The sequence below is a fragment of the Phascolarctos cinereus genome, unplaced genomic scaffold (assembly GCF_003287225.1).
Source record: "Phascolarctos cinereus isolate Bilbo 61053 unplaced genomic scaffold, phaCin_HiC Scaffold_9;HRSCAF=440, whole genome shotgun sequence".
Classification (NCBI taxonomy): Eukaryota; Metazoa; Chordata; class Mammalia; order Diprotodontia; family Phascolarctidae; genus Phascolarctos; species Phascolarctos cinereus.
This window is the reverse complement of record NW_027556402.1, coordinates 196,853,025-196,877,846: the sequence shown is the minus strand read 5'-3', so window position 1 is coordinate 196,877,846 and position 24,822 is coordinate 196,853,025. Positions and strand designations below refer to the sequence as shown.

Here is a 24,822-nt window from a genome sequence, read left to right as displayed (position 1 = left end):
TTGAGACCAGCATGGTATGTCTTACTTTCATCCCAATGGATAGGAAGAGGTTTGTTTTCTTAATATAGTAAAACAACTATTATTAAGATTATTATCATTATTATTATTATTATTATTATTATTATTGGAGTTTTCATTTCTTTGCTGTGAGTCCTTTTCCATTAATGCAGATCACAGTTCTTCAACTTAGTAAATGTTCTTTAATTGCTGCTCACCTTGCAGCCAATGAGTCCCTGTGACTTTGGCGAGGTTGGTGCACAAATCATCACCAGGCTTGCCACCTGCAAGACACTGTGCTTCATTGACAAACTTCAAGAGCCCAGGATCCACCTCCACCACTACCACCACCACAGTAAAGACATCAGAGTAGGGTTTTAATGGAAGAGTATAATGATGTGACTTCTCTGTTTTGTATAAATAGCACTCTCAGGTTTACTTTACGTCATCTCATTTAACCCACACAACAACTCTGTGTTCATTTCACAAATGAGAAAATCAAGTTTTAGGTTACAAGATTTGTCAGAGGTCACACAAATTGTATCATCCAGATAATGGCAAAGCTGGAGTTCAAACACAGGTTTTCTGTCATAAAAACTGGCAGCCCATAGTAACAGCTTATTATAAGTAATTTCACCAACACTTCACCCACAATGATTAATCAAAGCCCTTTCCTTATACTAACCCTGTGAGGAGAGAAGTGAGACATAAATTACCTCCATTTGCAGATGAGGAAATGGAAGCTCAGAGATCCTATCCCCACCAATGCACTGAGTCAGGATAGGCTCCTCAGTCCCCTGTCTGCCTGCCTGTTACATGTCTTTAGAACATTTAGCCCATTTGCATTTTCTTCCCTTGCTCATCCTCTTACACATAGGAAAGTCTCAAGCAGGGATTCTTCACCTTATGTCATGGATGACCCTTTGGCAGGCTAGCAGAGCCTGTGGACCCCATCTCTGAATGATATTTTTTAGATAATTAAAGGAAATGCTAAATTTCAGCAAATGGTGAAAATAATGATGTAATTTCCCCCCCCCCCCATCCAAGTCCACAGACCTCCTGAATTCTATAGGGGCAGGTAGGTGGCATATTGGATAAAATGCTGGCCCTAGAGTCAAGGTAAGATGAGTTCAAATCTGACCTCAGACACTTCTTGTGTGACCTTGGACAAAACTCTGCCTTTGTCTCAGTTTCCAGATCTATAAAGTAGGGCTCATAACAGCACCTAACTCCCAGGGTTGTTGTGTGGACCAAATGAGATCATATTTGTAAAGCACTTAGCACAGTCTCTGGCACATAGGAAACACTGTTAAATGCTAACAGTTATCAGATCTAAAATCCCTATTGTAGGGCCAGGCGACCCACATTTGAATCCACTTGGCCTTGGAGCCTGTTTCTTCATCTATAAAATGTGGATGATGCTACTTTAAGTAAGTAGTGCCTGCTATGTGCCACACAAGGATGTGAAAAAATTGCTTTAAGCACTGTCAGGCACTGTAGAACCTAAGCACCATAGAAATGTGAGCAGCCATCTTGCTCATGGTAGTGTCTTGCTCATGCAAATGCTGGCCCTTTTGGAAGAGCAGAGATTTGTGTGTAGATTCAAAACCTGTTTGTTCCATAGAAGTTGAATCAAGCTCTACTGATGATTGGATGGATGCCCTTCTCTACCTTTTCTGGATTTATTCTTCCCTACTCCTTCCTTCACTCAGGGCTCTAGCTAAACTGGCCTGTTTGTCATTTTTCCCACCCGTGATGTTCAGTCTCCCCCTCTGTGCCTTGTTCACACAGCCTCTTCCCCTTTCTGGGGATTCTCTTGCTTCTTCACTTCACCTCTTAGAAGCACTAGGGTTTCTTTCAAGGCATAACTCAGATAATATCTCCTACATGAGTTCTTCCCTGATCTCCCAACTGCAAGTACCTTCTCCAAAACTTAGATGTACACATGTTATCTCCCCTTAAGAGTATGTAAGCTCTTTGAGAGAAGGGACTGTTTCATTTCTGTGTTTCTATCCACAGCTGGCACATAGCAGGCACTCAATAACTGATTAATTGATCAGTGTCCTAAGAGACTGCATTGTTGGTGCTGAGCTCTTAGACTGTAAATGGATATGAAAGGTATGCTACCTCACTTTGGCTCACAATCAGCAAGCACCCAGCTAAATTAAGCATTCATTCCTGTATTGCTAAAGGATCCCAGAGAAACTCAGTCCCATGGCCTGATGTAACAGTCTTCCTGCCACAAGTGTTCATAGGGCTTTAGGATCCCACCTACTAGAGCTTAATCCAACGATACTATTTCTATTTCATGTAGATGGAAGACAGCCATTTAATATCCTCCAAATCACTTGGAGCTACTCTCACCTGTGGCCCTGTCCCCCACCTCTCCCACTTCTGTATCCCAGGGAAAGTAATCATATGGTCACAGGCTTTAAACCTGAAAGGACTTTTATCATCTAGCCCAGAGGTTCCCTAAGTGAGCGATACTGCTCCCTGGGGTGGGGAGGGGGTGCTGGAATGATCCAGGAGAGGGGTAGTAGCCTCAGGTACAATTGGGAGGGGGCATTGAATAAAAATAAGGGGGCTGTGGGAGCATAAAGAAAGCGAAGAAAATTTTGAAAAACTGTTCATACATGTTTCATCTGTTGTGTAACAGTTAAAGTTATAGTGATTACATTATTTTCCTATTAAACACACAAAATGTGAGTTATAACCAATCAGTAGTCAAGTCTGCCAACAGGTCTTAACAAGCAAGTGTTGGCAGGCAAGAGTGTTGCGCATTATTGGGAAGTCCAGCATGCATCAGCAGAAATATATGCGTGTAATAACTACTTTACAATATGATACTATATGGTTATATGACGCAATATTGCATCATCAAAATTTCAGTGCAAGAAAAAACTCCACAAATTTATAATTATTAAATTTAAGATGTGTGTTTTGTTGTTGTTGCTTTTTGCTAGGCAATCAGGGTTAAGTGAACTTGCCCAGGGTCATATAGCTAGTAAGTGTCATGTGTTGTGCATCTGAAACCAGATTTGAACTCAGGTACTCCTGACTCCAAGGCTGGAGCTTTATCTACTGCACCACCTAGCTGCCCTAATGTGTCATTTTTAAAAAATATATATATATTTTCTAGTTTTTGAAATGATGCGAATTTCACAGAAATGTTAAAGGTTTAAAGCTTTCCAGGGGGGTGCTGAGTAATTTATTTTTTCAAAAGGGAGTGGTGGACCAAATAAGTTGGGGAACCTGTGATCTAGCCTGATCTCTTTTAGGTGACAACAGAACTGAGGCCCAGAGACATTAAGTGACTTGCCTGAAGACACACAGGTAAATTCTTATTTCAAAGTGATGTTCTTCCCACACCATAAATCTTATGTGAACATTTTCCTCGTGGTTTTTTTTTCCCTCAGTGGGATTTAACAAGGCCTTATCCATTACTTCTGCACTAATCCAGTATCTTGCTGAAATAACAGGATCAAAAATCTAGAGCCAGAAGGGACCTCAGAGGCCATCTAATCAATTCCCTCAATTTTATGGGAATTAAAGGAATTTAAAAGCTAGGGAGGCTAAGTTACTTGCCCAAGACAATACATGCCCAGGGAGTAAATACATGAGGCAGTATTTGAATCCAGGGTCTCTGACTCCAGAGTCACACTAATGAGCAAATATTGGGTCATTCAGCATTGTCACAGGAATTACAGAATCTTAGAACTAGCAACTTTGAGGCTTAACTCAACCCCTTTCTAGGAGAGAAAAGGAAATTAAGTCCCAGACAGGGGAAGAAACTAGCCCAAGTCTCACCATTAATTAAAGCAGCTTGGAAGGTAATGTGATCCCATTTGAAGGTCAATGAACTTGAAGACACCAGGATTCTTAACTCTGAGATATTGAGAACAAGAAACTTAATCTTTCTGAGCCTCAGATATCAGCCATAAGTGATGGTGTGAACAGGAGCTGGTGTGAACAGGGTGTGGTATTGAGTAAGCTACACTCCCACAATCTAGGGCAGTTTCTACATGGTTCATAAAGTAATAAGATAAATGTAAAAATGCAAAAATAATTTCCAGTTCTACCAATGTCCATTCCCATCTTAGTTGCCTTTAGTTGAAATAAACATTTCATATTTAAAAGAAATCAATTTGCAAAATAACTTTAATCTGTCATATATAGTTTGTCAAAACTCCACTATGACTCTCAGTAACTATATCCAGGATGGTCATATTATAAAAAATATTATGTTTACATACCATGGCAATTTTGCAGCCACTACCTTTCCCAATGTGCTGCTGCTATTGGTCAGCTCAATTTGTTTATAGGAAAAGGCAAAATCAACTCATCCCCATTCTTGGTAGCAACCATTAGAAGCCAAGTCTATGTGGCTTCCAAAACAGTTGTACCATGAAGGCTACAAAGAAAGCTGATTGCTAGCCTATCCTGGAGGCCAGTAAACCCCTCCAGACCCTTCCCAGTGGGCTGCAGTCATTTATTGTTGATGTCACCATCACTGCAAATGGACCAGCATGGAGAAAGGTAAAGGCACCATAACCTTGAGAATCACAAGAAGCCTTGAGAATATAAAATTCTCAGACTCAGAGACTGAGTAGCAAAATGCATAGTATTATAAATGACTTAATGGTTTATATCAACCTCACTGCTTCTAAATCCCCAATATTACAGACTATGGTCAGTTTTTGTCACTGATGTTCAATTTCATCAAAATCAAGCCTATACCATCCATATGACATATGAAGAAGACAATCCTTTAGCAATGAGGAAAATTGAAACAGCTGGGATCAATCTATTTCATGGCAGATTTCTGAGTCATTGATGCCAGTACTCCAAATTTCTCTTTAAATGCTTCCTTCAGGTATAGCGAGATGTTGGTTCTGATGACTAAAGTTCTGACAAATGGCCAAGCATCACTGGCAACTTAGGAGAGAACCAGTCATTCGGCTTTGGTTTGCTGCTTCAGACTCCCAAGGAGGATGATGGGGAGAAGAAACATCACTGAGCATATAGTGAAGCACATATGGACCCCAGCCAGCCAGTACACTGTAAAGAGGGGGGGGAAAAACCAAAACATTTTACCACTTGAGGATACTGAAATCAAGGATTTTCCCATTAAAGTATTTTTCAGTCTGCCTAGCTCAAGGCTTTTCCCATCATGTCTACACATCACTTGATTTCACTGTTTCGCTGTTCTGGTTGGGTATTGCATTTACGAGTTTACCTCAGTGAAACTTCCATTAATAAGACTGACTTGACCAAGGCCTACATTGAAATGGAAGTTCACTACAGACCATTCTGATTAAAAAGATCATAATAAATATGCTCATAGTAAAGGAAAAAAAGGCAAGAAAAACATTATAGTCATAAGAATTGGTAAAAGCCAAGAAAAATGAAGTAAGTAATGTATGGAACTTGTTCAAGGAACAGCAAAGAAGTTAAAGCTGGCTAGAGTACATAGTAAATTAAAAGGAAAAAAAGCCAGAAAGGTAAATTGGAGTCGTATTATGGTGGACCTAAAAAACCTCACTGAGGAGTCTAGACTCAAAGGTGATGGGAAGTCATCATAAATTCTTAGGTAAAAAGTCAAGATAAGAATTCAACTTTAAGAAGATTAATCTGGAAGCATATTCAGGATGAATGGAGTGGAAAGAACACCAAGGGGCTTGATTTTGAAGAGATCAGTTAGAATATGTGCCTTCTGTCCTATTTTGTATCCCCCACAGTATCTAACACAGTACCTTGTACCTAAGTTACTTAATAATTTGTTGATCAAATGAGTTCAGAAAGCCCAGTATTAGTAAGTTTTGCTCATGCCAGATGATTGACCTCTAACCAGAGATTCACTAAATGTGAACTAAATGTTTTGGTTGAATCTTAAGGTGCCCTAGACTACTTTTTAGCCTTAAGAGCTTAATCAGAAGATTAAATTTTTAGAAGATCATCATCATTAACTCCTGCTAAGCACCATATTCTTTTCCTCTGAAAAAGGAAGAAAGGATTCCAAACAGGTAAAGACAAGGTGGCAGAGAAAAGACAGGAAGTTGCCTGAGCTTCCCCAGTTTCCCTCAAAACAACTTTAAATCATGCCTCAAAATGAATTCTGGAGCAACAGGATCCACAAAAGGATGGGGTAAAACAATTTTCCAGCCTGAGATAACTTAGAAGGACTGCAGGAAAGGTCTGTCTCACTTGAGTGCCCAGTGCAGGCAGTATCTGGACAAGCCAGTGGGAGGCCCCTATCCCCAATAGAGATCAGCAACTGAGGCCCCATGGTCTTAGCTCAACAGACCAGGCACAGCTGTGAGAACTCCAGTCTCAAGACAGCAGGCTAGTGAGCAGGTCTGGCAGGCCCAGAGACCCTGGCACAGTCAGCTAGACTGGGCCAGGAAATCCCAGTGCAGCAGGCGAGCTACCAGCCCTAGAGGCCTTGGCACGAAAAGCCAGTGAGCAGTCTCCTGACCTCCAGTGCAAGAAGCTTGGAATAGTGTCCCTTGTACCTTAGGAACAGAGCTCAAGTTTAAAAGTCATGAAATAGGCTGGAAAATGAGCAAAAAACAAACAAAAAAGCTACGACTATAGAAAGCTACAGGCTACAGGCAAGATCAAAATACAAACTCAGAGGAGTGTCAGAATGCCAAAATCAAAGCCTCAGAAAGAAATATGAATTTGTCTCAGGCTCAAAAGTCCTCCTAGAAGAGTTCAAAAAGGATTTTTTAAAACATATACAAGAGATAGAATAAAAATTGGGAAAAGAAATGAGTTATGCAAGAGAATCCTAAAAAACAGCTTGGAAAAAGAAGCGCAAAAAAATGGGAAAAAAACAACTCCTTAAAAAAGTAGAATTGTCCAAAATGGAAAAGGAGGTATAAAAGCTAACTAAAGAAAATAATTCCTTAAAAATCTGAATTGGTGGCACAGTGGATAGAGCACTGGCCCTGGAGTCTGGAGGACCTGAGTTCTCAGATCATATACTTGACACTTGCTAGCTGTGTGATGCTAGGCAAGTCACTTAACCCCAATTGCCTCACCCAAAAAAGAAAAAAGAAAAAATTAGAATTGGACAAATGGAAGCTAATGACTCTGAGACATCAAGAATCAAACAAAATCAAAAGAATGAAGAAATAGAAGAAAATGTAAAATACCACATTAGAAAAACAACTGACCTGGAAAATAGATCCAGGAGAGATAATTTAAGAATTACTGGACTACCTTAAAGCCATGATCAAAAGAAAAGCCTGGGTAGCAGCTTTCAAAAAATTATCAAGGGAAACTTCTCCAATATCCTAAAACCAGAGGGTAAAATAGTAATGGAAAGAATCCATCAATCACCTCCTGAAAGAGATCTCGAAATAAAAACTCCCAAGAATATTATAGCCAAATTCCAGAACTCTCAGGTCAAGGAGAAAATACTATAGACACCCAGAAAGAAACAATTCAGGTATTGAGGAGTTACAGTCAGGATTACACAAGATTTAGCAGCTGCTACATTAAGGTATTAGAGGGCTTGGAATATGATATTCTGGAAGGCAAAGGAGCTTGGAGTACAACAAAGAATCAACTATGCAGCACAACTGAAGATAACCTTTCCGGGGAAGAAAATGGACATTCACTGAAATAGGGGACTTTCAAACATCCCTGATGAAAAGATCAGAACTAAGCAAAAATTCAGTCTTCAGATACAAGACTCAAGAGAAGCAAAAAAAGGTAAATGGGAAAGAAAAAACATAAGTTATTCAATAAGGTTAAACTACTTATATCCCTACATGGGAAAATGAGACTTGTAACTTTTGAGAACTCTATATTAAAGCTGTTACAAGGGGTATAGACAGAGGGTGTGGGTACAAGTTGACTTTGATGGGATAATATGAAAAAAAATTAAGGGGTAAGAAAGAGGGACTGCACTGGGAGAAGAAGGAAGGGAGAGGGAGAGTGGGGTAAATTATACATACATATATATATATATATATGCATATATATATATATATATATATATATATATATATATATATATATATATATATCACATGAAGAGGTACAAAAGACTTATTACAGTGGAGGGAAAAAAAGAGGGCAGTAAGCATTGCTTGAACCTTACTCTCATCAGCTTTCACTCAAAGAAGGAATAAAATACACACTTATTTGGGTATAGAAATCTATCTTACCTATAAGGAAGTAGGAGGAGAAGGGGACAAGAAAAAGGGGAAATGATGATAGAAGGGAGACCAGATTCAAGGAGATGGTGGTGAGAAGCAAAGCACTGGTGAGGAAGGACAGGGTGAAAGGAGAGAGAGAGAGAGAAATACAAACAGGAAAAATAGAATGAAGGGAAATGTATAGTAATCATAACTGTGAATGTAAATGGAATGAACTCACCTATAAAACAGAAGCAAATAGCAGACTGGATTAAGAACCAGAAACCTACAATATGTTTGTAAGAATTATATTGGAAGCAGAGGTACACATGGAGTAAAGGTAAAAGGCTAGTACAAAATATGCTTCAGCTGAAGTAAAAAAAAAAAACAGCAGGGATAGTAATCATGATCTCAGAAAAGCAAAAGCAAAAATAGATCTAGTTAAAAGAGACAAGGAAGGAAACTACATCTTGTTAAAAGGTACCATAGACAATGAAGTAATAGCAATATTAAATATATATGTACCAAATGGTATAGCATCCATATTTCTAAAAAAAGTTAAATGAGTTACAAGAGGAAATGAACAGTAAAACTTTACTAGTAGGGACATCAACTTTTCTCTCTCAGAACTAGCTAAATCTAACCACAAAATAAACAAGAAAGAAGTTAAAGAGGTGAACAAAATTTTAGAAAAGTTAGATAAGATGGAGAAAACTGAATGGGGATAGAAAGGAATATACCTTTTTCTCAGCTGTACACAGCACCTACACAAAAATTGACCATGTATTAGGGCATAAAAACCTCACAATCAAATGCAGAAAGGCAAATGTATCCTTTTCACATCATGATTCAATAAAGGGTCATGGAAAGATAGATTAAAAATTAATTGGAAACTAAATATTCTAATCCTAAAGAATGAGTGGGTCGACAAATCATAGAAACAATAATTTCATCAAAGATATTGACAACAATGAGACAATATACCAAAATTTATAGCATACAGCCTAAGCAATAATTAGGGGAAAATTTATATCAAAGACACAAATAAAAGGTTGACCTTGGCAAAAAAGGATACCTCTACATTAGAGACTAGAGCAAAGGAGAGAACTAGGGTAGGGGCTGATGATAAAAGATTTTGAGATGCAAGATGGGGAGAAGCATCAGCTCACAATTGTCTTCTTGGTAAAGTAGGTGGCAAGGTCCTCTGCTGAGGGGGTAGAGGAGAGGAAACAGCATATAGATGGCTGGAAAAGAGAAGAGGAGATGAGGAACAGCTGCTGTGGGGAGTGTAACAGAGAAGAATAAAAGGATCGCTGTCCAGTAATAAGTGCCCAGTTGAGATAAAATAACAAACTTGTGCATCTGGCATGATTGTAAGACTTCCTCCAACTGCCTCCATGTAGGAGCAGAAGAAGATGGATGGTACAAAGGTGACCCAGGATTGAGGTCTGGTCAAAATATGAGGAGTAAAAGAACAAGGAATTTGAGACAGAGGATATATTAGAAGTGAACTACAGGGTCAAGAATGTGAAGGGAAGAAAAGTGAGTCCAGACCATGGTGATGGACTAATATAGCAGGAAGGGATGGAGAGACTGGGAGTCACGGCAACAGTGAAAACAAAAATAAACTCAATATACGTGAGGTTCAGGGGAACCAGTGAGAGGACAGGAGATTGTGACCCGAGGAATGTTACAGATACTTCAACCCAAAGAATCAACGCAACTTGCCAAATTTACATAATGAATTAGTTGCAAAGCTGGGAATAGAAACCCAATTTCCTAACTCCCAGACCACATATATAAGGAAAGATGATCTAATACCATGTATTGATGGTGAAGGGTCATAGGGAAACCACATCTGATGGAGTCAGTAAACTTTAGAAATAAAATTTCTTAATAGGTTCTTTGGGTCTCTGCACAGATTTACCTGTTCACTACCTGATTCTTAACCCCTGGGATGCATAAGTAGTTATCATTAACTAAGCCCTAAAGCTTGGAACTTATAATTATAAGCACTAGAGGGAAAAAGGGCAACCCTAAATCCCCACCCCATACCTAGCATTCCGATGCCTGGTGGCAAGAAAAACATCCCCAGTGAAATCAAAAGGGAGCCCAGAAAAACCTTTTCTGAAAGGCACTACTTCCACTCTTCTCCCCACTCACCCCACCTACCCTCTCTCACCATTAAGGATGAGTCTCACACTGCCTTGCAACTATCTGGACCAGCAACACAAGGACACAGTGATAAAAATCCAATTATCTAATGAGACCTATACATCTTGTTTCACCTTCAGAACCTTCCCTGCATGCGTCATCCCTTGCCAAGAGCCCTTCATTTCCATATTTTAGGCTGTGGTCCGGAAATCCCAGATTGTTCTCAATACCCAGTGGCCAAGCTTCTAGTGATAACCTTCACACTCAGCTAAGCTCATTCTCAGATACCAGACTCCCAACCCATCCATCACCAGATCTGTACTCCAAGCCTTACCAACCTAGAAGGACCTTGTCTGAGCCTATGTTTCACTAACAGAGCCTTCAGGAACCTAGAGTTACCTCCTTGTCACAAAGAAGAATTTCATTTGAAACCAACTGTATGAATTTTTGACAGCCCCAGAAAAGCCCAAACCATCAACTTTAGGAGTATTTTCAGTGACACCTTTTTACCAGAAGCAGCAAAGTGGCAAAAGTGATTAATCTGAGATTATCATTGCCACAAATGAACAAAATACCCCAAACAGGGAGGCAAGAAAGGCTGAGAAAGGGCTAAGATAACTAAAAAATGCTTGTATGTTACTTAGCCTGTGTTTGAACATCCCTACTCCTAGCCACTCCCCCAAATCAAACTTACCTGTAGCTGAGACAATGGGTCCTACAGCCCTGGCCAGAGCTCCCAGGCTCCTCAGTGTACCCATTATTGTGCCTTTCTGACCCGCTGAGCCTGTGTAAGGAGACAGTAATTACAACACATGTACTACCAAAAAGTGCTACTATTGATATTTTGATGTATATGGGACCTTTCTAAATTTGGGGCATATGCCTAGTGGTTACTTACATCTCTGGGTGTGCACATTTTAGTCACACATTAGTAAACTTGTTTTCATCTTAAACTTGCCTTCCAGGCATTTGGGATGACTTGTGCAAAAGCATAAATACTGGAGATGGAAAATACATCACAGAAATTTGCCTTGTGTTATCTCCAATTTTGCCCAATGGGGACAGTGTGGCTGTAGACTTTGCCTACTATGGGGACATCAGATGGATCAAAAGATCACTGCTAGTGATGTTTCTGATAATGAGGTGACTCTTCTCCATGCAAGGTCAAGTCCTCTACCTGTGTCCTGATCCCATCCCCTCTTATCTTCTCCAGCAGATTTCCCCCTCAATCTTCAGTCTCTTCATATAGAATGGTTCTTCTCCTACTGCTTTTGAATATGTCCAAGCTTCTTCTGTCCTTAAAAACCCACATTTGACTCTACCATCACCTCGTTTTCATTCTATATCTCTTATCCCTTTCTCAGATAAACTGGAGGGAAAAAAAGCTGTCTATCCTTTTTGAATCCACTTCTTCATCTCACTCATTTTTTTTTCAGTGAGGCAATTGGGGTTAAGTGACTTGCCCAGGGTCACACAGCTAATAAGTGTCACATTTGAACTCAGGTCCTCCCAACTCCAAGGCCAGAGCTTTATCCACTGTACAACCTAGCTGCCCCAAACCCTTTCAATCTGGCTTCTAAACTCATCACTTAGCTGAAACTACTCTCCAAAATTATCAGTGATTTCTTTATTTAACAAAGCTAATGGTTGGGTTTTTTTCCCTCCACTTTTATCCTTCTTGACTCTTTCTGCTACATTTTCTCCCTGGGACTTCAATGACAAAGCTTTCTCCTAGTTCTTCTCCTTCCTCTCTGATTTTTCCAGTCTCCTCTGCTAGCACATCATCCCTGTCACAGCCCCTAATTGGGCTGTTACCCAAAGTCCTATCCTTGGAACTCTTCTATCTCTCTATGGTTTCTTTGTGACTGCCTTGGCTCCCATGCTATTTCTGTGCAGATGACTCCCAGATATAGATAGTGTGATCAGCCCCAACCTCACCTCTGGACTTCAGCCAAAATCACTAGCTACCAGTAGGACATTTTAAACTGAATGTTCCAGACAAATCTCAAATTCAACAAAACTTTCACCCAAAACATACCCTTCTTATAAGCTTTCCTATATCTGTCAAAAGTTCCACCATTCTACCAGTCTCCCAAGTTGGTAACCTCAGTGTTACCTTCAGTTCCTCACTCTTCCTCACTCCATATATCTAATCAGTTACTAAATCTTACCATTTCTGGCTTCATTATGTCTCTCTTCTCTCCCTTTCACCACTCATACAACCACCAACCTACTTCTGGCCCCACATCACCTCTCACCTGGACTATTACAATAGCCTTCTAACCAGAGTCCTGGCCTCCAAACTCTCTCCACTCCAATGCGTGCTCCACCCAGCTGCCAAAGTAGTTTCCCTTTGAGAATGGAGCGTGAAGGCCATATCACTCCCCTATAAAAACTCCACTGGCTCTCTCTTGCTGCTAATATCACATATAAATCCCTGTTTGGCTTTTAAAGCCCTTCACAGGCCACAACCTATCTCTCCCACCTCATTATACATCACTTCCAACCCACTCTATGGCCCAGACCAATTGGCCTCCCTTTTCCTCTCATGTGGTATTCTCTCTCTCCCTTCTTCCCTCCTCTTTCTTCTCTCTCTCTCCCCTCCTCTCTCTCTCTCTCTCTCCTCTCTCTTCTCTCTCCCTCTCCCTCTCTCTTCTCTCTCTCTCCTCTCTCTTTCTCATTACTGTGCCCCTGCACTAACCATCCTCCCATGCTTGGTATGCACTCCCTTCTCACTCACCTTTGCTCTAAAGAATCCTCTTCCTTCAAAATGCAGCTCAGACACCAACTTCCACACAAAACCTTCCCAATTACCCTCAACTGCTGGAGCTCCCTCCCTAAATACTCTGTACTTATTGTGTATTTGTTCTGCATATACATACATTTGCATATATTCATGCATACACACAGCTACATATGTGTGTATGTATATATACACAAATATATGCATACATATATATGTGTTAGTATTTATGCCAGTATGTACATGTTATCTCCCAAAAGGGCTCTTTTATTCTTCGGGTTTATGTGCTGACAAATAGTAGATGTTTAATAAATGTTTGCTGATTGCCAGCTAGGCTCCTTCCTAGCCAGTAACATGAAGTACAATAAAACTTGAGAGGCTAAAAACCACCAAAGCAGCAAGTATTCTCATGCACAGTCCGAGACTTGGCTATTTGTGAAAGAGACAGTCCGTGAGCTGATGAGCTCTCTATTCTACCTGGAAAAGTTCTATATGAATTTGACAAGGGAATGAAGACTTGAAGATAGCATATATGAAGGGCCAAATGAGGGGCCCAGGTTAGAAGGGCTCTAAGAATTCAGAGGACATGGCAATCAGCATGGGCTAGGTTAATCACAGAAGGCTTCCAAGAAAAGGTGGGATTTGAACTGGGCTTTAAAGGAGGGGGAGGGTCAGATAGAGAAGACCCATAAGTAAGTCCCTTCTCTCTGTGCCCTCGACACAGATGAGGGCCTGCTCTCAGATGCCTCGAATTCTTTCCTCTAGTTTAGGGCCCCACCTCCACTCTCACCACCCCAACCCCGACTTACCATAACTAGAGACCACAGCCGACAGACACGGTACCACAATGGCAGCCGCTGCAAAAGAAGGTCCCCGTGAGCTCCGGGCCTCCCCAGGAGCAGCCTGGAGTTCCCCTCTACCCCAGGAATCCTGAAGGGAAGGGAGGGCTGAGCCTGGAGCCAGAGCCCTGCAGCCCTGCAGCAAAACTCCCCGATCTGCTGCACAAACACCTCTGGGCTGTCAACAGAGGGCTCTGATGAAGTCCTCGAATATGTACAAAGAGGAGGGAGAAGCTAAGGCTGCCAAGGTTGTAGTTACTTCCTGCTGAGCTAACCCCGCAGTCTTCCCAAACTCCCCAAAAGGCGTCTTCTGGGTAGCAGGGTGGGATACATCTCCAGGCAAGCCCCAAGTTCCCACTGGGTAGTTCCCCAGAACTTCTGCAAACCATTGGCTGAGACTATGGTATGAAATAATAAAATTTACACTAGCTTGGGAAACAGAAGACCCGAATCTTGAGGTCTGACTCTACCACCTATCAACTTTAGATAAGTCATTTAACTGCTCTTGGTTTTCTTCTTGGTACAATGGGACTAACAACTGAATTACCTACCCCACAGGGTTGTGAGGGGAGTGTTAAGAACTACAGAAACGTGGTTATTATCTTACTCTCTTCTCCACAAGCAGGGAATATCTGAATGGAAGAGGAGGAAGTAGTGGGGAGAAAAGTGAAGGCTAAGAATGAATGGGGTTATGTGGGAGGCCATTAGGACCCAAAGTGAGATGCAGCAAGTGTATGTATGTATGTATGGATGGATGGATGGATGGATGGATGGATGGATGGATGGATGGATGGATGGATGTGTGTGTGTATGTAGGTAGGTAGGTAGGTAGGTATGTTCGACCTTCATCCTCAGCTGCTATATCTTCCTAGACCTTGTCAGCACCTGAAGCCTCCTCAGCCTGGAGCACCCAACCGCACCTGCAGCATTCTCACCTGGAATGGTCTCCTACTGACTGGGCAGGCCCCCTTCTCTCATTGTTGAGTTCTTCCTGGACCCTCCATTTTGGGGAAGGGTCTAGACCAACCATCCTGCATTCTCCACACTAAGCCACCAAGTCTCAGAACTGGAGCAGTCTTCCCTCCTTAGAAGGTGAGCTGCAGGAGGGCAGGAACTGTCTTTTTTGCTTATATTAGTATCCTTAGCGTAATCCTCCAGGGTAGCTTCATTAATTATTAATACCATCTTCTGTTTATAGTATAATTAGTGCTCTTAACTCTTCAAAACTTTCACATACCACCTCTCATTTAATCCTCACACTTTCTTAGCAGGTAGGTATTATCATTGCCCTGTTTGGCAGCTAAGGATGCTGAAGGCTGGCAAAGGGAAGTGATTTGCCTAGGGTTAGAGCAAGTGAATGACCAATTCAACAGCCCCTCTGGCCTTTTCACAATCTGCCTCCAGCCTAACCTTCCAGGCTTACTGCACATTCCAGTACCTGAAGACCTTTGCCCAGGCTGTTCCCCATGCCTGGCATGCCCTCCCTCCTCACCTCCACCTTCCTGCAGGGTACAGGTTACATGCCACCTCCTGGAGGAAAACTTTCATGATCACCCTAGTTGTGAGTGTTCTCTCCTTTCTCCTCAGATGATCATGTACATCTTCTCTGATTACACACTGTATCTCTCCCACCCACTCCTTGAGGGCAGGGGCTATATTATGTCCCATCTTTGTATCCCCTTGCAAGGCACACAGTAGTCATTTAATCAGTCCTTGCTGGAAAGGACTGAAAAAAACATTTATTAATTTCCTACTACATGTGATCAGACAGTATTTATCTCTTCCAAATCTAAGTGTAGCAGCCACTCATACCTTCAGTGACTCACCTGGCATCTTCCCCACACCTGCCACCAGAGAAACCCTACTCACCAAAGGAATACAGGAGCAGCCCCACACCTAGCACCGTCACATTCCAAGCCCATCCGATAAACAAGAATGCTGGGATCAAGAGTAAGATGGCCTGCAAGAAAGTAGAACTCCACAGTGGTTAGAGACCCCTGGACCCCTGTGTCCTGTGCCAAATCAGACTGGCCCATGGATTTTTTCCAGTGGATTAATTCCCGCAAAGAGAGGCCTGAGTACAGTCAGAAGGGGCAGTTCCAGAGAAGGGAAGGGTTGCAAAGACAGCTTCCCCAAAATGGTACCTGCACTGTCCTCATGAGTGGTCCCCTTGCCTGGGCCATTCCTGATGGGGAGAGGAGTCAGGGAGGGACAGGTTGGGCATCGATGTGGGCAAGGGAGCCATGGTTACCCGCTTCACGGCTTGAATCTCACATCCTGGCTTGATCCGTCGCGCATAGCCTCCTTGGATGACTGCCATGGTGATCCCGATAAAGAAAAACATCTGCCCCTGCTGCATGCTAGGGAGGGAGCGAGACGGCCCATCAGCATCAAGGCCCTTCTTGCCACAGCCCAGGTCCCTGGAGGATAGTTTTTTTCCTTCCAAGATCCCACACCCACCCACTGAGACAGAATTGGCCAGATAACCAGGGTGTTCCCAGGCCACCTCTCTGTTTGTCCAGCCACAACCAGTTCTGTAACTTTTCAATCTTAGAGCTATTAAAAAAAACCATCTCCTGCCTGCTGAGAAAGTCTAGTTGTGCTGCAAACAGTATTCACGGGAAGAGAAGGCGGCCCCCTTCTGTGGGTGGTGCAGGCAAAACACCTGCCAAGGGGACAGCCATGCCAGTACCCCCGTGTATATGGTGAACAGCATTCTCAAAATCAGTGTGCGAGGTGGAAGGAGCCTCAGTCCAACCCCTACATAAACAGGAAATGCATCTATACTATTCCCAACCACCACATCATCTACCCTCTCCCTAAAGACTTCCAGTGATGGATAAGTCATTACCATCCACTGTACGCTTTAAAACACTGAAATGCTTGGTATAAACTTAATACTGAACATCATTATAACTAATCAGCCTTGCTTAGAAGCTATTTAGAGTTACACAAATTAGTTTCAATGCACTTCAATACTTTGTGTTAATTTCACTACTTTTTCAGTTCCAGTCTTCGTATCAGGATTCTTTATTCCTTTCCATTCACTCTTCCTCTTATATAGCTGTCATTAGTTATACTTTGATCCTCTGTTTCTGCTTTTTTTTCCCACTTTGAATTATTTCAAAAAGGTCTTTCCAGATTTCTTTACATTTCTCCTATTTTGTTTTTTATAAATCCAAATGATGATTACACCCTAACAGCGTAAAGAGCTCTTCTTAAGTAACTTCCCTTACCAATATGGATCAGCACCTTCCGGCATCTTAGAGACTCTTAGAATTGTCCGGGGCACTGAGAGGTTGACAAGGTGCTTGTGTAGGGTCACAGAGCCAGGATCTGTCAGTGGAACTGGAACCCAAGATTCTCTAACTCTGAAACCATCTCTCAAGCTGCCAGTTTTAATTGCACTATACTGAGGTGCCACAATTTGTTTACCTATTCCTCTATTGTTGGGACATTTAGGGTGCTTCTAGCTTTTTAAAATTAAAAATAATAGGGGACAGCTAAGTGCAATGGATAGAGCTCTGGCCTTGGAGTCAGGAGGACCTGAGTTCAAATGTGGCCTCAGACACTTGACACTTAACTAGCTGTGAGACCCTGGGCAAGTCACTTAACCCCAACTGCCTCACCAAAAAGCAATAACAATAATAATAATATTGTATGAGCATATGTATCTTTCTTGTTTTCTGATAACAGTTTCAGTGTATATTCCCTACAGTAGCACTGACAGGTCAGAGGATGTGATTATTTTTGTAACTTTATCATGCACTAGAAAGACTGCTCTCTGAAAAGATTCTACATGTGCAATTCTACCAGCAACAAATGAGAATGCCTGTTTTGTCAGAACTCCATCATCAAATCATTGTGTTTATTTATTTTTTTTTGAGTCACTGATTTTAATTAGCTGTGCCTCTTTGATGGGTGTGAGATGGTAGCTCAAAGGTTGGGTTTAAAAAAAAAAATCTCCATGGAAGGGCAGCTACGTGGCACAATGGCTAGAGTACAGGCCTTGGAGTTAGGGGGACCTGAGTTCAAATCTAGCCTCAGACACTTAACCCTGACTGCCTCCAAAAAGAGAAAAAAAATTTCCACATAGAATCTTTAGAAAGTTTTTCCATATATTGAGTTGAAATCTATCTGCAACTTCCACTTACTGACACTAGGTCTTTTCTTTGAGGCCAAGAAGAACAAGCTTAATTCCTCCTACTACATGATACCCCTTCTAGTACTTGAAAACAGCTAACATGACCTCCAGCTCTATGATCACGGCCCCCCTCCCCAAGTCTTTTCTTCTGCCCACAGGGCAGGCAGATTTCATCTCAATATGAGGGAGAATTTTTTAGCCATCACAGCTGATCAAAAATGGAATGTTTCCTCATGAAACACTGAGTTCCCAATCACTGAAAGTATCCAAGTAGAAACTTACTGAGAAGCCTGTAAAGAGGGCTACTACATCGACTGGGGAGTGGAACTTGACATCCACAAGTTCTTGATTTGTTTTTGACACACTTTTAAGTTTAATCTTCACTGCTTATATGTCTTCCATCACTTTTTTAAAAGCCTAATCAATAAAATAATAAATCAAGACCTGATTTGTAGAATTGGCTGATTTCCAAGTTACAACTAAAATTTTTTTACATTTTTTGCCTCTTAAGTTTTAATTATGACATTCTACTATTCTAGGATTTTTCTAGTACTAATTTGGGCCTTGTTTTCCAGAGATCTCAAGGCACATAGGGAAAAAAAGTATGGTACATGGCCCAAAGACACATGGCATCTGAAGCCTTCCTTTCATACTTCCTCTTGTCTTTTCCCCTTCTTTCCTTCCCTTCCCCTTTTTGCCTGTCCAGGTTCTCTGCTTTTATGTAGTTCTCTGGTTCCATGAATATAAATAAGTCACAAAAGTACAGAAGCCACCCATCATCTCTTTGTATCTGGGAGAAATAAGTCCTGAGGAACACTGTCATAGGCGTGTCATTCAGTTCTCTCTAGGGTGTGGCAGCACCACACAGACCTGAGAAGGCTAAACTCTCTCTGAGAATCCCAGAGCCTCTGATGAGCCACATTCATCTTCTGAATATTCACTTGACCAAGACCCCATTTCAGGATGGGCTCTCATACCTTAGGACAAACCTATCAGACTTGAAGAGGAAGCCTCTGGTGATCCCAGTAATGGGCCAAGGGTGACTTGCCTAAGAACACAGACTGAGAGGGGACAAGTGCCTGAAAAATCAACAAGGGGTAGGAAGGGGGACTGTGGCCTTGTTCACCAAGTCTTGGATCAGACAGTAAATGTTCCCACCTTCCCCCCTCAGCCTTAAGGTTTGAAGAGTCAGTGCAGAATGAGGACTTGGATTTGATCCTGGCTTTGACATTTGCCAGTCATGTGACCAATAAATAACTAGTAGGCTCTGAGTCTCAATTTCATCATCTGTAAAACAGAGACAACAATATGGGTGCAAGCCCACTTGCCCCCAACGACTTGCCCAGTGCCGTCTAGTTAGTGAGTGTCAGAGTCAAGACTTAAACTCAATTTGTCTGACTGCCATTAAGGAGGGGAGCATTCCAGGTACGGAAACCAAGGAAGGAACAAAATGAAAGAAGGCACAGAGAGATCAATCTCCAGATTCAGGAGGCATCTGAGAAAGTCAAATGCAGAAATCGGAACTACCCCAGCCCTAGGACTCTCCAAGCACATAGGTACCTGCTGAATTGGAAGCGCTGGTGTGTGAGGAAGCTCAAGGTATACTCCAGTCCGGAAAACAGGAAGAGATAGAGGAAATAAACAAGGCCCAGGACCTTAAGATTCTGGAGTTCTGAAAGACAGGAAGGGAAAAAAGGGAGAGAAATACAAGGGAATGAGTCTGTTCATTAAGGCCCTTCCTTCTTTTCCCCACCTGATCTTTCTCAACTCCCTCTCTACCCTGGGGTTCTTCATCCTTTTTGTATCTTGGACTCCTTGGGCAAGTCTGGTGAAACCTACAGATCTCTTCTCAGAATCATGCTTTTAAATGCATAAATTAAAATCCACAGAATTACAAAGGAAACCAATTATATGGGAACACAGCAACCAAAATATTTTTTTTTAAAGTTCACAGACCCCAAGTTAAGAATACCTGCTTGATATTCTCATTCCTTTCCACCAGCCCCCCCCCGAAATCTGCCCTGTTCCAGGCCCAAGCCATTCCCTCTACTTTCCTATATTCTACCCCAGCAAACAGTGAGGTAAAGGAGCAAGAGACTTGGGGTTCAGGACTGGGTTTGAGCTCTAGATCTGCCCCAGATTTTGCTATGTGACCTTAAAGAGACCCTAACCGAAAGGAGTTCCCATTCTAAGGGGTGTTACAGGAACTGGTGGCCATCACTAGCCTGCTGAAGCCTTCTTGCCATGCCCCCATCCTGTCCCCCCATTCTTCTCCCTCACCCGGTCCCAAGATGTATGATTGAAGCTCCTTACTGTCTCTAGAGGGGGAGTCCTTCCCTCTGGTGACAGCCGAAAACTGGAATAAGGCAACTGGGCTGAGCAAGTCTGAGGCTGCCTGCAACCCAGATAGAACAGAAGAAACCTGGGGAGACAAATAACCCACCCATGGCACATCCTCCCAGACAGAAGGAAGGTGGCCAATGCCAAGGGCATAACAGAAAGCCAGACCTACCTCTTCAAGCCTGCTCTGTAAAAGGCTGGGAAGGTGGGTCTATTCCTAGAATTAGGGAGGCATCATAAGGTAGTGGAAAGAACACTGCACTTGAGTCAGAAGCCCTGGGTCTATCATTTACTAGGTAAGTGTCCATAGGCAAATCCCTTCCACCTCAGTTTCCTCATCTATAAAACGAAGAGACTTGAATAAATAATCCTGAAGGCCCCCTCTAGTTCCAGGATTCTATGTTGTAAGATTTTTTTTCCAGATCTAAGTCCCATAATCCCTTTTATCACATCCCTCACTTGCTCAAGAAGCTACAAATAGTTCCCCATTGCCTTACAGAATCTGTATCCCTACTCTCAAGGAGCCCACAGTCCTACTGGGGAGAAGCAAGACAGTGCTTTCCACCACAGAGTTGTAAGCTTTCTGCTGGGGCGTCAAGAGGTCAAAAGAAGAAGCAAAGGGGAAGCAACCTGAACTAAACCATAAGCTACAAAACTAACAGCTACTACTATTCCTGTGATTTAAAGTTTGCCAAGGAAACCTTCTTTGTTATAAGGAATGGCTTGTAAGATTTAGGGTTGTATTCTATAGACACTGAGGAGCCGCTGAAGATTTCTCAGCAGGGGAATGACAGGACCCTCAGAGCTATGCACATATAGGATGTAAGAGAGAGCAGAGAAATAAGAGGCATAGACTAGATACCTGTCAGGAGGCTACAACAGCAGTCCAGGTCAAAGCAGAGGCAATAACAACCTTGTAAGGTGCAAGGATTATCACTGTTTACATTTTACAGATGAGAAAGCAAGTTCTAAAGAGAAGAAGTGATCTGCCCATGTTCACATGGCTAGTCAGTGTCGACCCATGGATCCAAACCAGGTCTCCAGGCTCCTAGCCCAATGCTGGTTCTGCTGAGCCACACAAACCAAATAAAGGCCACATTGATGCACTGAACCCCAGGCATGGGTCAGGTCTGTGCACACATGCGCGCACACGCGCACGCACACTCACACACACACACACACACACACACACACACAGAAACAACCCTGCTGAATTAGTTCAGCCTAGAACTAGTCAACTCAGATGTTTTCTAAAATGATGAAAGAAAAAATGAGACTATTTTAAAAAGTGTCTCTTTCCCCCCCCTTCCCCTCTTCTGTCCTTCCCTCCCTCTCTCACCTCTATCCGCCTCCCCACCTACACAGGAGGAGAGTTTCCAAGGTCTGACACTCTAACACCTCTCTTTCTCTAGCCCTGGAATAGTTCAAATAATCGTGACACTAGCTAGCATTTACCAAATACTTTAAGGTTTGTGAAATATTTTGCATATATTATCTCATTCAATCCTCACAACAACCCACTGAGTTAGGAGCTGTTCTCATCACCATTTTACAGATGAGAAACATGAACAGGGTCTTCCTAAGGCCACTGGGAAAACAGGTGAAGGATGCTAATGTGGGGTAGCAGAACCAAGGCAGAGAGCCCCAAGAGGGTGAAAGGCCCCAGCTTTCTCTGTAACCCATATGGTTGTAGCTCAGTCATGTCCAACTCTTCATGACCCCAAGTGGGGTTTTCTTGGTAAGGATACTAGAGTGGTTTGCCATTTCCTTGGATTAAGGCAAACAGAAGTTAAGTGACTTCCCCAGGATCACAGAGCTAGTAAGTGTCTGAGGTCACACTGAACTCAGGTCTTCTTGACTCCAGGCCCAGTGCTCCATTCACTGAGCTGCCTCTGCACGTAGTAGGTATATAAATGCTTATTAACTTAGTGACTTCCCACTACTGTAAGCCACACAAATGGAAAGGAAAAAAAAGAAAGGTTATGTGTGTCTACACATGCAATTAATTCAATTAGTCCACCCACTTGTTTTCAGCCATGATTGCCTCTGGCTCTTCTGTTGCCATTAACATTAAACATCTATCTTGATTCGGGAGAATCAGAAAGCTCTCAGAGTTAGAAGCAGCTGGTAGTGAAGTGAACAAAGCCAAGGGGACTTGGAGTCAAGGTGACCTGAGTTCAAATACCATTTAAGATGCTTTCTAGCCATGGGACCCTGAGCAAATCACTTAACGTGTCTCAGCATCAGTTTCATCATCTGTAAGATGGACACCTCAGTGGCCTTAAAGGTCCCTTCTAGCTATAAATCTATGATTCTCTAACCTCCCAACCTAAAATAAGCCCCTCTGAGGCCTTACCCGTTTTTCCCTGGGGAGTGTTTCCGGAAGGAAGCAGAAAACGAACAGCAGGTCAGAGATGGCAAACACCAGAGCCAATAAGGCCGCGTGAAAGTAGAAGACGTCTCCTTTCCCTGTCTCTGCTGCTAGGTAAGCCCCAATCATCGGGCCTATGGTGAAGCCCAGAGAAAAGGCAACCCCGATCATGGCCTGCAGGGGCAGAAGTGGCATGAACACAGCATCTTTACACATGAGATGGCAATAAAAATAACAACTCACATTTCTATTGCTCTTGAAGGGTTACAAAGCCCAAGTCTCACATCCTGGGGGCAGGATGTACAGGTATTACTATCTTCATTTTTTGGCTTAAGCACCAGAGCCTCTTCCCCAGTAGACAGAGAGCCAAAGGCTATGAACAAGCAGTTTTCCAAGGGAGAAATTCAAACTACAAATAGCCATATGAAAAAATGTTCGAAATCACTACTAAACAGAGAAATGTAAGTTAAAAGGAAGATGGCAAATGTTGGAAGGCTGTGAGAAAACAGGAATACTAATGTACCAGTGGTAGTTACAGGGATTAGTCCAGTCCTTCTGAAAAGCAATTTGGAACTATACCCTAAAAGTCACTAAATTGTATACACCCCTTGATCTAGCAATACCACTGCAGCTTCAAAGAAATAAAAAAGAGGAAAAGGACCCATATGTACAAAAATATAGCAGTTCTTTTTATAGGAGCAAAGAACTGGACACTTAGGCAATGTCCATCAATTGGCAAGTGGCTGAACAAATTATGGCATGTTAATGTCATGGAAAACTGTTGTGATGTGAGACCTAACAGAAAGAACCATTTCAGAGAAACCTGAGAAGTCTTGTATGAGCTGATGCAGAAATGAGCACACTACAAGAATCATTTATACAATAACAACATTGTAAAAAGAGGCAACTTTGAAAGATTTAAGAACTATGGTCAATTCAATGACCAACCATGATTCCAGAGGACCAATGATTGGGCATGCTACTCACCTCCTGACTGGAGATAATCATAAGGGGCAGAAAGAGATATTTTGAGTATGGTCAATTCAGGAATGTGTTTGACTGTATTTGTTATAGGACTTTTTATTTTTTTCCAGTGGGAAGAAAAGAAAAAAGAGAAAATAAATGCTTATTAATATTTTTAAAACAGGGGGCTGGATTAGGGGAAAAAACTGGGATTTGGGAACATTAAGTGACTTGTCCAAAGCAAGCAAATGTCAGAGTAAGGAATCAAATATAGGTGCCATGTTTTTTCAACCACATCAAAATAACTCAGTCTCACACCCCACTCCATATCCCAAGAAGCTGTCCCTGGAAACTGGTCAGAGTTAGATAGTTTCAGGGAGAAAGACTTAGTAAATCTCATTATCTCTCTCCTCCAATACCCAGAGCCAATTCAAAGACTCCTCCCCCCACTCCAGTGGGCACCATAGGATACCCTCTTCTCTAGGTCAAAAGGTATGAACATTCCAGTCACTTTTTTTTTAGCATAATTCCAAATTGCTTCACAGAATCATTAGACCAATTTATAGCTCATCCAATGGTGTATTAATGTGATTATCTTCCCACAGTGCCACCAACATTGACTATTTCCATCTCCTGCCATCTTTGCCAATTTGTTCCTTTACTACCATATGTCAATATTTCTTCCAGTGATGCCACATGGCTGCAATGCATGAAATCCCACAGTCTCTAAACAATTAAAGTTACAAGTCATCCAAAAGACAAAGGAGAGACATAACAGGCATAAGTAGGGTACGACATATCGCCAACAGAGAAGTACACAGGATAAGAACATAAGTACACAGAAAAGAAACATAAGACAAAGAAAGGAGGTGAGCTGATCACATAGAGAAATCGAGATAGAATGGATGGAGAGCTCATGTGCTTCACTCCAGGGATGTACATCACTGATACCCACGTAATGTCAGGAGATCTAGAAGAAGGTCGTTGGCACATTGAGTGGACTCCACAGGAAGATTTATGGGAGGATGCGTACCAGACTGTTCAACGATAAGAAAGGTGTAATCTGCACCACTCAATTAGGAGGGGGGCCTGTAAAGTTCTTCTTTTAAATATTTTGATAACTA

The 24,822-nt window shown here is 42.1% G+C and overlaps 1 protein-coding gene across 1 annotated transcript in view; it reads right to left on the bottom strand.

Moving 5' to 3' along the window:
• Positions 1-4,137: 4,137 nt before the first annotated feature.
• SLC75A1 (solute carrier family 75 member 1) overlaps positions 4,138-24,822 on the bottom strand; it is a 33,552-nt gene continuing 12,867 nt past the window's right edge. Inside the window, exons 6-13 of the mRNA XM_020992172.2 lie at positions 22,721-22,909; positions 20,338-20,446; positions 19,585-19,696; positions 16,132-16,240; positions 15,750-15,840; positions 13,851-13,898; positions 10,993-11,082; positions 4,138-5,055 (exon numbers count right to left, since the gene is read on the bottom strand). Of these exons, the coding sequence (XP_020847831.1) occupies positions 4,949-5,055; positions 10,993-11,082; positions 13,851-13,898; positions 15,750-15,840; positions 16,132-16,240; positions 19,585-19,696; positions 20,338-20,446; positions 22,721-22,909 (855 nt within the window). The 3' untranslated portion in view covers positions 4,138-4,948. The remainder of the gene's footprint in view (positions 5,056-10,992; positions 11,083-13,850; positions 13,899-15,749; positions 15,841-16,131; positions 16,241-19,584; positions 19,697-20,337; positions 20,447-22,720; positions 22,910-24,822) is intronic.